The sequence below is a fragment of the Brachycentrus maculatus genome, unplaced genomic scaffold, assembly GCF_059751285.1.
Source record: "Brachycentrus maculatus isolate JH-2025_06_01 unplaced genomic scaffold, ASM5975128v1 h1tg000660l, whole genome shotgun sequence".
In the NCBI taxonomy this organism is placed as follows: Eukaryota; Metazoa; Arthropoda; class Insecta; order Trichoptera; family Brachycentridae; genus Brachycentrus; species Brachycentrus maculatus.
The window spans coordinates 570,323-583,548 of record NW_028281395.1 but is presented as its reverse complement, the minus strand read 5'-3'; the positions used below and the strand labels follow the sequence as shown (position 1 = coordinate 583,548).

Here is a 13,226-nt window from a genome sequence, read left to right as displayed (position 1 = left end):
GATTGAGAATTTTAATACTTTTGAATAAAGCGTCATCTCCGATAGGTCATCGATGGTGAAAGTATTCAGGAAAACTTTGAGAATCATCCTTTCATTAGCTTTGAAAACACAATCGCTCTCCAACCCTCCCAGCTTTATGTCCAATAGGTCTATGTCAGAATGAGAGAGTTTTACTCGAAGTTGTGATAGTCTGAAAAAAAACATTTTAATTTCTTAAAAAATTATTATGTATAAAACTTTAAAATACAAGGAAGTTCACTATTACCAATTTTTTATTGTATTATCACTATAGATAAAAAATAACATTATGTTTTATGCTGAGATTTCTCTAATATATATGTATCCATTATTCCTGTTTTAAATGTGAGTTTAAATTCAATTTATTAAATAATCTTCAATTTATACTACTTACAGGCCATATTGAACCAGCAAAATATTGCAAGGCAGGGTTTCTTTTTTACAATGTACAACGTACAACTCAAATTATTTTACAGTAGGTAGTTTGATTCATACGTTTCGCATGTTTTTTTCATATCTTTTAACGTACCAATTTTTTAAATTATCATAGTGACATTACTATGATAGATTATTTTTTTTAAATATCAATCAATCAAAAAGAAAACTTATTCTTACTATGCGGAGATGTAGAAATCATTAGTTTTTATGAAATTTATGCTGGCTATATTGAAATTATTATGAATTTGACATAAATCAAGATGAAATACAATCATTATTTTAACAAATTATTAAATTATAATCAAGAAATTGCATGAAACGTTTTATTGACTAAAGGTTGACATAAAAAAATATTTAATAATCCAAGGTTTATATCTTTTTTGGCGCGGGTTTTTCATCTACCCCAAACCTAATTATACTCAGAAAGTCTGCCGCCCCACCCTCAGTATACTAATCACAAGTAACCATTTACCCAATTCTGATCTGTACAATGTTTTTTATAACCTCTTGTATTCTTCCAAAAGAAATCAAATAGAACGCTCATAAGCGTCTCCCGCTCTCTACCAACAGTATGTAAAAGACGCTTTTAAGCATTTCCTGCAAACAATGTATGTACTTAGCATGAAAATGTGATAAAATGAGGAATTACCTGAAGGAGTAGCTGAATTTAGTTGCACCAGGTGGAATCGGTGCTTCTTTGTCAGAACCATTCAGCATATCCACCAAAGTCTGTGCATGGGGATTGATTACTTTCTTTATCTGAGCCGAGTCGGTTGATTGGACTCTGCAAAGAGATTTTTATAAAATATTTAAAGATGAAATGCATGTATTATACGTAAACGTTCAATATTACTGAAAATAAGATGTAGCTACTTTTGAAAGATGTATCCCATGTACTTGATCAACGTTTGCCACGCTTCTTGGTGTAAAACCAAAGATAAATTGCCAATATCAGCTACCAATGACTGCTCAACACTGTGAAAATGGGATTTGAAGTCTGGACAATCAGCTCTCACCTGTAGAAGCAAACAATATATATATATATAAGCCACCAATGTATAGACATAAAACATGGAGTTGGTAAAAGAAGGGTGGAAAAAGACTAAATGCAGTCAAAATGCAATCCTTGAAAAATATATGGCAAAACAATATACGATACAAGTTCAAATGGTGGAATGAAGAAAGAATGCTAGGCAGAGATAAGTATAATCAATAAAATTAAAAAGGTGTATAAAACAAATTTATGAGGGGAATCTAGTTGTATAAGAGAAGAAGAAGACCGAGGAAAACTTGGCATAATCAAGTATGTCAAATTCTTGAAAGTGGTCAGGAAAGGTCAGGAGTCAGAATAATCAGAGGATATATATGAGAAGATGCATGAATGCGGAAGAGGCTATGAATGTTTACAAAGATAAAGTGGTGTGGCATTCTATCATTCTATTCTTTCTGCCTTTCGTCAGTTAGTTAGTTTCTAGCGTGATGGTTAATTAGTTACTTTTATTTAAACTTTAATACATTGAAAAAAATATATATTTCATGCATGCATATAAAAATGATAAACATGCCTTCCGATAGAGCACATTCACAATTTCCTCTGAAGCATCAGTCGTGATTAGTTCGAGGTATTCTCCGGATGCACCCTGATGTAATTTATCGGAGAGCATCAGCGACTGAAGGCTGATTTGAAGAGCTGGACCATACTTCATGAGAGCCATATCAACACATACCTGGAACAGAAGTCAAATTAATATTTTGCCGGCGGAGGTTGTGCCAATTTAAAAAAAAACATAAAAATCTTTTTACATAAAAATCCATTTACTGTATGTTTGTCCCTGCGAACTCGAAAAGTAGTCAATGGATTGACTTGATTTTTTTTACAAATGTGGCCTTGTGTTGAATAAAATAAATTAATGTGGCCTGTAGAAATAAAAGGAACTAGATGGTTAAAAACTAAAAACTCCTTGCATTAAAAACATAATGTACTCATTTTTAATTAATGTTTTACTTAGTAAATACCACTATTACATAAAATCTACTGTGACACGTGTTTCGATGCATTCCGCGTCATTTTCAAACACCCTTTGATTTTTAATTAATATTTTACTTAGTAAATACCACTATTTCTTAAATGCATTCCGCATCATTTTCAAACACTGTAAATTACTTACGGTGTTTGAAAATGATGAGGAATGTATGGAAACACGTGTCACAGTAGATTTTAAGAAAAAGTGGTATTTACTAAGTAAAACATTAATTAAAAATGGTTAGATTTTACCACAAAGTGACTGCCGAATCAATTAATAAAATAATATACTCACTTTGCCTAGCCGAAGCATCATATATGATTTTTCTGCCGAGTCTAAAGAACGAGACAGATGCAAAACTGCCTCACCTGTTGAAAGAAAAGATTATAAACATTGAAATCAAAACAGAAAATCAAGCTTAGAAAAGATGAAAAAATAATGTGGATAAAAATTACTTGCCTATGACAAATCTCAAGAGAACTGTGATGTAATTATTGGGGGATACATTATCATCAAACCCTGGTAAGTCTACTGTCCTGGCCCATATTTCTGTATCATCGTCACTGTGCTCCACCGAGACGAAGGATTTATCTGATTCCATGAAGCCATTCTTAGCACCAACCACATCACTCATGGACTGACTAGCTCTGAAATAATATAAATTTAAATACACTTATTATATTGTAAGAGCAATTGTTTTGGTAAAGAGAAAGAGAATGAAAGAAAAGTCATAATGAAAATGGCAGCATATAAATGTGTATGGTGTTGAGGGAGAGCAAATAAAACCCCATTTAGATAAGAAGTTTAAATCGTAGGCCAGGTGATAATTCTTTAAAGTAGTATAATAAAGATGTCTGCAGTTTAGAGGCTAGCACATTCCACTACTTTGAATTCCCAGATTCGATTCCCCATCGAGTCAACATGGGAAAAAGTGTATTTTTGGAATCATAACTTCTGTAATCCTGAGCTGAAATTGCAATGGCGATATCTGCGTACAAGTCTAATGTACAAACATTTAATTTTACTTGTGGATATTTTGAAACCAATTGTAGATCCGTATGTTTAGAAGTAAATATAAGAGAAAAAAAATAGCATTTGTTTTTTTTTAAGCAAATAGGAGTAAAATTTATCCATAAAGAGAATGCACTTATAATTCTTGCCATGGGATAGTATGTACTAAAAGTATGAGACTAATCGCTGCACTTTGTGTTTTTCATGACTAAGATAACACTGCAGATATTCGTTGCATGATTATTTTCTCAATGATTTTTAACCCTACATTTGTTTTTAAAAATATTTAAAATTGTTAATTTGAATTAAATATCCAGCATAAGCGGGATCAGACCCCCAGGAAGACCACCTAAACGATGGAGGGATAGCTGGTCTTCCACCTCCCAGGAGCGGACCGGAGAATGACAGGACCTAGTCCTAAAAGAAGAAGAAGAAAAAGAAGAAGAAATTTACCTATTTCGGCATAAGTAAGCCAACACAATCTTCCTCTTCAGGGCTGCCAACTGTTCCAGCTTGAAATCATCCATTATTTTGTCACACTTGCAGATATCAGCGAGGGCTGAGCTCTCCACAATGTCCACTGCAGTAGAACAGTCCATGGCTGACAGGGGCACAGTGTTAGAAGTTGGTAACGGCAAGTTCTCAAAGAATTCCCACATCAAACCGATTCTTCGGTCGGATAGATTCAATTTTATGCTCGAAATGGTTATGTTCAATTTATGCCTGGAATTTAATATACACATTTATCCAATGTCAAAACGCCACTTATCTATTTTTTTTAATAAATATTTCAAATATATATTTTATCCACATAAAAATATTTTTTTAACATGTATCGTTATGGGATTAATAATCCTTTTTAAATATGTAACAAACTTGCTGATGAAACGAATTCAGTATGTTATGCGATAAATCATTGTAAATATATTTTAACTTGTTGCCAAAATTAATCACATGTCGCTCACTCCTTTCAAGAACGTCATAAATCAAAAATCGTCAATTTTCAGTTGTCTATGTTTTCGGAATGCCCAGAAAGTGTACTATATCCCAGCAAAAGCGGCATATTTTTAACTTAATATTTACCCGCTACAGGGCAGAAAGTGTTGTTTTTGCATTTTGAAGAAAAGGTATTGTTTAATTAGTTTTTTTTAAATACTTAAAAATTTTCAAATGGAGAAAAAATCATCAGGTTTTACCTAAAAAGATCTGTTGCACAGTCAAAAGTTCAATAAGTGGCTTGATATTTATTTTTAATACATTGTATTATATTTTTCAACTTTAAAAACTCCTGAAACATCAAGTTTTTTTTATTTATGACGTTCTTGAAAGGAGTGACCGATGTATGCATACCCATGACATCATAAGAAAAAATATTTTAAATCGCTCTGAAATGTAAGGGCTTAAAAAATATATAAATAAGAGAAAATATAATATGTACATAACATACTTAGGCAAAAGCTTATAGTCCTGTTTGATGCTGTTAGAGAACACAAGTTGAAGTCTGATTTTCGGAATCAAGTGAAGATCTGAATCCGCTAATTTGCGAGCATTTCTCCAATCATCTCCGGAATCGCAGAAAAATACCTAAAAAAGATATTTTTTTATAATTTAGATCACACAAAACAATAAACCATTTGTTTCAAACTGTTAACTGTAAAACGGAGATAAACACAAGCAGGTTCAAACTGCCCATTTATCTCAAGCTTGAGAATCACATTCAATAAATATTTTATAAAATATATTTTTTTATATAGTAACATTTCACAAATTCAATAATCATTGTAAGAAATGTTAATTTAAAAAAAAAATCAAGTAAAACAAAACACAGGGTGGTGCAAAATCAATCACCTGGTGCAAATTTAATATAATTTTTGCAAATGGCGTCGTACGTCAATCATATTTGACATGTGTGAACTAGACAGCAAAAGGTCTAAATAAAGATTTAGACCTTTTGCTCAGGTCCAATTAACGATTCCCATCACTCAAAATCTTTATTTCGTAAATAAGTTATTCAAAAACAAAATTGGATGATTTATTTTGCGCCAACCTGTATGTTGCTATGTTTGAAGTATTAATAGTTAGGCATACTTTACATACTGTGAGGAATAAGTATGTACAATGATACATGTAAACTCAAATGAAAGAAACCAGTTAATGTATTTACTCTTTTTTTACATGTAAGTGATTACCTGTAAAGAAGAGCAATCGGCGTATATTCTGTCATAAAGACGTTCTTCGAGTTCCATACATGTAGCATCTTCTAACTGATTATTAGAAGGCTGTAAATCTGACTTCACTACCACACGTCCGAGATCAACTACCAATACATGACCTCCCCTAGAAAACAAATAAATCAAATCTGTTACATAATTTTTTCAAATATTTTTTACACCAATTTATTATTTTTGTATTGTGTACCAATTTGACCACAATTTGGCCCTACAAATATAATAATAAGTTGTTGACATCTTCACACATTGTTTGCGGGAGCAATCTTTTTAGCATCTTTTACATACTGTTGGTAGAGAGAAGGAGACACTTGTAAGCTTGTAAGTGCGAGAGATGCCAAAAAACATTGTACAGATCGGAATTGGGTTTGCAGTTACTTTTGATTAGTATACTGAGGGCCAGGCAGCAGACTGTCCGAGTATAATTAGGGTCGGAGTTGATGAAAAAAAAAATCCAACAACAATGCGTTAACATAGATGAAGAAGAATATGAATGTCTGGGTATTTGGAGCATCATGGCTATCAAAAATAAAGAGTTCAAGATTTTTTTATAATATGGAAGTCTGGGTATTTATAAGGTTTACAGCCTGTTATAGCTGGTATAAGTGATCACTTTACACACATGTAACATTCACCATCCCACCCATGATTCACAACCACACTTCTCAAATTTTGGAACTCCATATTCCATATTATTCTTCATTTATGTATGTATGTTGAGATGTCAATATATAAATAGCTACTAAGTGAAGAAACCCAGATTTCAGAGCAAGTATTTGAACACACTCAAAATGTTGTGCATTATAAGGGTGGTGACTGACCGGAGCCATTTCGTCGTAACGTAACATGTTACAATGCGAGCATTCGTAAAGTCAGTACAGCGAGCCGAGCGCTCCATCCATAGTTTCGGATACTCAGATGCTCACCGCGAGCGATAATATGACATTTGTTACGACGAAATGCTCCAGTCAGTCACCACCCTTAGAGAGCTAAAATGTAAAATGTTCAGACTTACTTATTCAATGTGCCAGTTTCTGGCAGGACTATGTATGGCCCCTTCAGATCCATATTGATGTTGATGATTTTATGCCTTGCAATCGTATAATTCAATAAAGATTTACTCAACACAGCCGCTTCATGCAGCTTATCACTGACAATATTGGTAACATCTTTTACCGCCATTGATCGCATTTGGAAGAAATTGATTATTTCTGATATCCCGTGCTGTAGAAAAATCACAATTAATTTGTTTATATAAAACTGTAAGGAATATGGGTATGTTACTGATACAGCGACACTGATGTCACTAATATTTGGTCTGCCTCCATAGTGTGATGGTCAGCACGCTCGGCCACCGTTCTGGAGGTCCCGGGTTCGATTCCCAGGGGGGGTCAAATAAATATAAGTGATTTTTTCACTGTAATTTATTCAATACTACCCTGGACTGGTACTTGAAGCGGAGGGCTGATCACTTTTCCTTCATGTGTAAAACGATCAAGATAACACTATGTTTATATGAAGCAGTGCCCTATGCACCATTGGGGTGCGGATAAAGGTTTAAAAAATAAAATAACAAAAACTGTTGCAGCAGTTTATGACAACAACATCCAGCATTTGTGTATATACTCACGTAGTCTGGGAAGCGGCATTCTAGATTGATTTTCCCTTAAAAGCAGTAACTCACTTAGAGCTACCTTTTAACTTTTACACAGAATAAACCAAAGTTAAAGAAGAAATTAAGTGGTAGAGATGCCAATTTCACAAACACTAGTTGAGGCAATTTCAAATTTGCAAGGTTTTTTTTTTAAATATGTATATGTAATAATTTGAGACTTACTTCATTATAGACAACTTCAACCGGTTCTAAAGAACAGTTTAATCCAAAGTCTGCTTCACAATTGAGCGGATTTTTCTCAAAATCAATGGAGAGGAAATTTTGGTTAGTGTGTCCGGAGAATACATTATCCGCTGTTACAATGGCTGTCAGATCGTTTTCACCATTTGCTACTTCTATTACAATACTTTCAGCCCTGGCAGAAACCTAGAAAAGTAAATAAAAAATAAATATTTTGTTAAAAATCAGGGATAAAATCACCAATACACAAACGTTTCTCAGAGTATGCGTGCATGCCGCACTTTACGCATGCGGCTTCATAATGTTTCCGGCAATCTCATTTTAGCTGCGCAACGAGTCGTCGTTCAGGGTGGTCGTGTCACTGCGCTAGCTACGGCAGCAATTGCATTTTTTTTTCTCTTATTTAGGTATTTACCTGAGCTAACATTACAAAATTTATACATTTCAACTTTAACTATGCTCATTAAAAACAACATTTACATTTTACCCTTTTTAATATTACATTTTCATATGGTGTACAAAGTACAGTTTTTAGCACCGTAAGGGAAGGGTTAAAAATAATAGATGCGTCATCTCAAGTTAAGACACCTTTAATATTTATTCATATATAACATTCGTAGGGCAAATAATGCAGTGTCTGATTGAATAAATGATAGTAAAATTTTCAACTTACCTTAAAAGCTTTTGCAGCAGGCCGGGTTTCAATGGAAGCCAAAAATTGAGTCAATGTCATTACGAGTACTTCTTTTCCCCTATTTATCAGACTCAAGGATGAGTTGGCTAGAGTGAAGTTTATTTTGTGCTCTGAAATAAAATAAAATTTATAAATATTTTCATAATATTCATTAAAATAATAATAATAATAAAACCCTTATCCGCACCCCAATGGTGCATAGGGCACTGTGTCATATAAACGCAGTGTTATCTTGATCGTTTACACATGAAGGAAAGGTGATCAGCCCTCCGCTTCAGGTACCAGTCCATGGTAATATTGAATAAATATTACAGTGATAAATTCATTAAAATAGATCAATAAAATTATGTCAACATTAATTCATAAAGATGTTTAGCAGTATGTATATCTCTTTTAAAATACAGCTTAAATAAAAAAAATTACAAAATTAAAATGTTTGTGCGAAATTTAACCTGTCCGGGAGTATGGCCGTACATGTACGGCCATACCAAACTTTTCTCAAAGGAGTTTGGACGTACATGTACGGCCGATACAAAATATGATTTATGACACGATTTATATCAAAACATGTTAAAAACATGATTTATCGGTATTTCGATAATTTTGATATAAATCATGTTTACTGGGGTAAATATCTTTGTTTATTCAAGAAAACATGTTGCTTATAGCATCGACTATAATATAAAAATTTAAAAGTAAAAAAAAAAACACAAAAACAAATTCACTCCTCAGATACAGTTTTGTCCGGAGAAACTCACACCCAGACAGGTTAAATGAAATTTATTTTAGATCAGACAAATCCTGTCCAGGTATACAGGGTGTCACAAAAACCATCAATAATCCTAGAACTGATGGACAACCTGTAGGTCTATTCAAAAGGAAAGATAATATGTTGACTTTGAAGTGCAGTCACTGGGTCACGTATTTCGTGCAGAAAAATATTACATTCTGCAAATTATGATGATGGGGAAAATAGAAGGACGCTGAGGGCAGAAAGCGAACATTGTGGCTTCGCAACATTCACGACTGGACCGGAATAAGAGGAGTGGAGGAGTTGTTCCGGACGGCGCAGGACCAAAAGAAATTTCTGAGGTATCTCTACATGAAAGAGTACGGCTATTATCCTTGGCTCCACCCGACCGAGTTTCTCCAGGGTATGCTTGGCTACAATAGTTTAGAGACAAGAAGGAATGTGTATTTGATTACGCATTTTTATCGATTGTTGCGCGGTATGATCGATAATCCTGAAATTATCCGGAACTTTGGTCTGTATGTTCCCAATAGTTACCTAAGACAGCGTCGACATAGATTGTTTCACATTCCTATATACAAGACCAACCTGCCGATGGTTATGCCTGTAGGAAGAGCTACTGCTATGTTGAACAATATCTCATTGGATATTGATCTGTTCCATGTGTCTGAAGGAGTTTTCCGAAGCGGGATTCTTCTACACCTTTAGCAATAGTTCTTGCATATATTTTATTTTAATGTATACGATTTAAATTTTTTATAGTTTGTAATGTTTATATTAATTGAAATAAATTTAATTGAATTGAATTGAGGACCGCGAAGCCTTTGCCATAGTGATCACCAACGTTGGGGGGACCTGACAGGCACACGAAGAGGAAGATACACATGACTTACCTATGTACAACTTGGGTTTATCTGGTTTAGGTCCACCCTCGACATATCCAATTAGCTCACAAACCCGTTGCTTCTCCGGACTGGACAAATGGCTCCACAGCCCCTTGACCTTCTCCGGTTTGACACACAAGTCCACATTCTTCCTGAAGAATCCACTATCCATGCTGTCCACCTCGTGAAATGGACTAGGAGTCGATACCCTCCACCAGTTTATATCACTTTCCTTAACTTCAACTCTTTCCGGATCCTCAAGTTGCAACTAAAAACAAAAAAAAACTTCAGTAAACGTAAAATAATTCATTATAATTTACCTTTTTCTGGTCCATGATGCTCTTGAAACTGGTTTATCAAGGATTACATACATATATATAAACAGAGGCGTGCCTTCCATATAAGCAGAAAAGCAGTACCTATCCTAACTTACCCGCATGAATATAAAAATACAACCAGTACCTACCCTACTTTACTCAGTAGTACCAGCTTACCTCACTATCTACCTCTACTGCCTACCCTAGTAGTACCTAGCTTACCTTACTACCTACTCTAATTAATTATCTGTGCACACTACTGCATACATACAACAATTGCACTGCATCATATAAACGCAATGTTATATTGGGAATCGAATTTGAGACCCCAGTGCGGTAGCCGAGCGAGCTGACCATTACGCTACGGAGGCCGACAAAGGATTACAAGAGATGTTTTAAAATAAACAAGACAAAAAGGTGCTCCCAAGGAGCGAATTTGTGGCATCATAAATTTCTTTCATATGAAAATTTTAAATGGCTGGCATCTAATGGTAATGGCGCTAGAATCCTACCCCATATATTGCTTACAAATAATAAATCATTTTAAATTACCTCGATCTTTGCATGTTCCCTCGCAATAATAACACTCAATATGGGTAGGTTATCTTCACATTTCTGTAGGTCTAGTTTCAACTCGGTGTCATTTGGACTTCTTAAAGTCCTCTTGTACGCTTCCTTGTATCGATGGTAGTTCTCCCTGTGGGATTTTATCGACTGCCATGTATACGGTTTTACCCTTTGCTCTACGACAGCATCGTAAACGTATTTCCACCATTTTTTGGAATTTCTTCTCACAGGAACAGTTGGATGCAGGTGACGATATTTCCTAGAGAAAAATATTTCAATGTCAATTATTATGAAGCCCGCAAACAAAGCAAAGAAATTTGTCGTTGTTTTTCAAATAAATGTGTGCAAGATAATAAAATATTATTTTTACTATTGCGTGACGTTTCTTTATCATGTTTCCCGCCATTTCGCTTAATCAATTTCAAAATTTGAAACGTCAAATTTTTTCATTGATGATGGGCATACGTATATCGATTATAATCGATTTGGGCTATTACGAAAGTCGGTGAGCATGTTTTATGTTCACTGAATGTTAATCATTTTTTTTTCGTATCTAACGCACTATCTTCTTATGAAATTGGTTGAATATTTGATCAAGTTTTTACAAACAAGATAATATTCTAATTCTAAACAATATAATCGATCAATTTGCATAATCGACATAGCGAAAACGGTCGTCCATCATTAACTATAATGCTGCCATATTATAAAAAATACCATATTACAAAAATACCTTGAACGGTATTTGTTTTCTTACACAGGTACGCAATTACAACAGAAAAGGGAATGAGGGAAAAAATTCGAGTTGTTTTGGATTTTTTTATAGAAATAAATATTTACCTATTGATAGCGATCCTTTTGAATGAATCAACCAAAGAACAAACAGAAAGATACTGCTTCCTAGAAAGTTGAGCAGCACTGTCATGTAAAACGGCATCAACCAGTAAACGTGGAACACGAGCTTCTCCTGAACGATTAATTATCACTTTTACTTTGCATGTTATGGGCTTCAATACTGAAAACAAATAAAATTTTGATTATTTTTCGATACTGATACTTTTCTTACAACAACAAAAAAGGAAAAAAAACTTTTTGTACGTACAAAATTCGAAATCTTCCCTGTGCATAGAAAACTTTTCCAGACCACTTATCATGTAATGTCTCCAACTGAGAAACTGTGTCTGGGTGATACTTCTTGTTTCTTCGTCATCCAAGACCACGGCATTTGGATTCCAGTAGAACGATAAAGACTCCACTTTCATCATTTGATACACGGTATTAGCACCTTGAGGGGTCATTGAAGGCTTCCACCGACTTGCAAATTAAAATGATTAACATTATGCATATCGTTTAGTTTGTATTTAAGTTCATATGATAGTTGCAGAGCAAAATAAGTAATAAAAATATATACATACTTATTAGTAGTTTCAATTGACAAATTCTGAAGACATAGTCCACATGCCAAGGATCCTTTAGTACTGACGGTGTCCTCGTATCGTATGTGAACATTTCTGATGTACACTTGAACATTGTTAACAATGGTTGTCAGAAGGTTTTCAAAGAAGTTTTGTGGCCCTCCCAGTACTTCACCGTCCGCTTCCAAGTCCTGAAGAATCTTTTTCTTCGCTGCCCGAATCAGCCTTTTTTCTCTCTCTCCGTCGAAGAAGTTGTTGGATATCGCTGGGCCGACTAATAGTAAAACGTCCTCAATGTTGACAACGACAGATTGGGTGTATAATCCCGCCCACGGAATGGTCAAGTTTATTTGACCAATAGTCCCGATTTTCACATCAATGGGAAGATTTAACTCATACTGAAAATAAAGTCATGTTTTTAATCAAGTAGAGTAAATTGCACAGTACTTTTTTATATTTTTTTATTCCATGTTTTTTTTTTAACAAAATTTTATCTGGTTAGTTTTTGACATCTCATCAAAGATGAAGAAGAATATGGAAGTCTGGGCATTTACGGGGCTGACGACCGTCATAGGCTGGTTTAAGTGATCACTTTATACACGTGTAACATTTGCCAATCTACCCATTATTGACCACACTATTTAAATTCTGGGAAGTTCTTTATATATATATGAACCAATTTTTAAACATTGTTGTTGAATCACTAGATTGACGGTAATATTACGATCGTCAGCCACGTAAATGCCCAGACTTCCATATTCTTCTTCATCTTTGATGAGATGTCAAACAATAATTTAAAAAAATAACTCCTATAATGGAGATAATCTAAATTTGTGAACAAGTATTTAACACACTCAAAATGTTGTAAAAAAACTTTATCCGTTCAAACCATTTTTATGACGGGATGAACTTTTTTGGAATAAATATGATTCCAATTTTTAAACATAATCTTCCCATCTTTGTTTTGTTTTTGTTTTTTTTTTGTTTTTCGTTAAATGTTTATTATTATGTAAATCACATTAGT

The 13,226-nt window shown here is 34.1% G+C and overlaps 1 protein-coding gene across 1 annotated transcript in view; it reads right to left on the bottom strand.

The window, feature by feature from the left end:
• The window catches only part of LOC148300735 (intermembrane lipid transfer protein VPS13A-like), a 74,604-nt gene that overhangs the window by 53,185 nt on the left and 8,193 nt on the right, over positions 1 to 13,226 (bottom strand). Inside the window, exons 3-19 of the mRNA XM_088274381.1 lie at positions 12,203 to 12,600; positions 11,890 to 12,101; positions 11,628 to 11,802; positions 10,773 to 11,046; positions 9,913 to 10,171; positions 8,248 to 8,378; positions 7,557 to 7,760; positions 6,735 to 6,943; positions 5,681 to 5,828; positions 4,939 to 5,075; positions 3,945 to 4,214; positions 2,940 to 3,127; positions 2,775 to 2,848; positions 2,022 to 2,183; positions 1,330 to 1,472; positions 1,106 to 1,240; positions 19 to 190 (exon numbers count right to left, since the gene is read on the bottom strand). Coding sequence (XP_088130507.1) covers positions 19 to 190; positions 1,106 to 1,240; positions 1,330 to 1,472; positions 2,022 to 2,183; positions 2,775 to 2,848; positions 2,940 to 3,127; positions 3,945 to 4,214; positions 4,939 to 5,075; positions 5,681 to 5,828; positions 6,735 to 6,943; positions 7,557 to 7,760; positions 8,248 to 8,378; positions 9,913 to 10,171; positions 10,773 to 11,046; positions 11,628 to 11,802; positions 11,890 to 12,101; positions 12,203 to 12,600 — 3,291 coding nt within the window. The remainder of the gene's footprint in view (positions 1 to 18; positions 191 to 1,105; positions 1,241 to 1,329; positions 1,473 to 2,021; positions 2,184 to 2,774; positions 2,849 to 2,939; positions 3,128 to 3,944; positions 4,215 to 4,938; positions 5,076 to 5,680; positions 5,829 to 6,734; positions 6,944 to 7,556; positions 7,761 to 8,247; positions 8,379 to 9,912; positions 10,172 to 10,772; positions 11,047 to 11,627; positions 11,803 to 11,889; positions 12,102 to 12,202; positions 12,601 to 13,226) is intronic.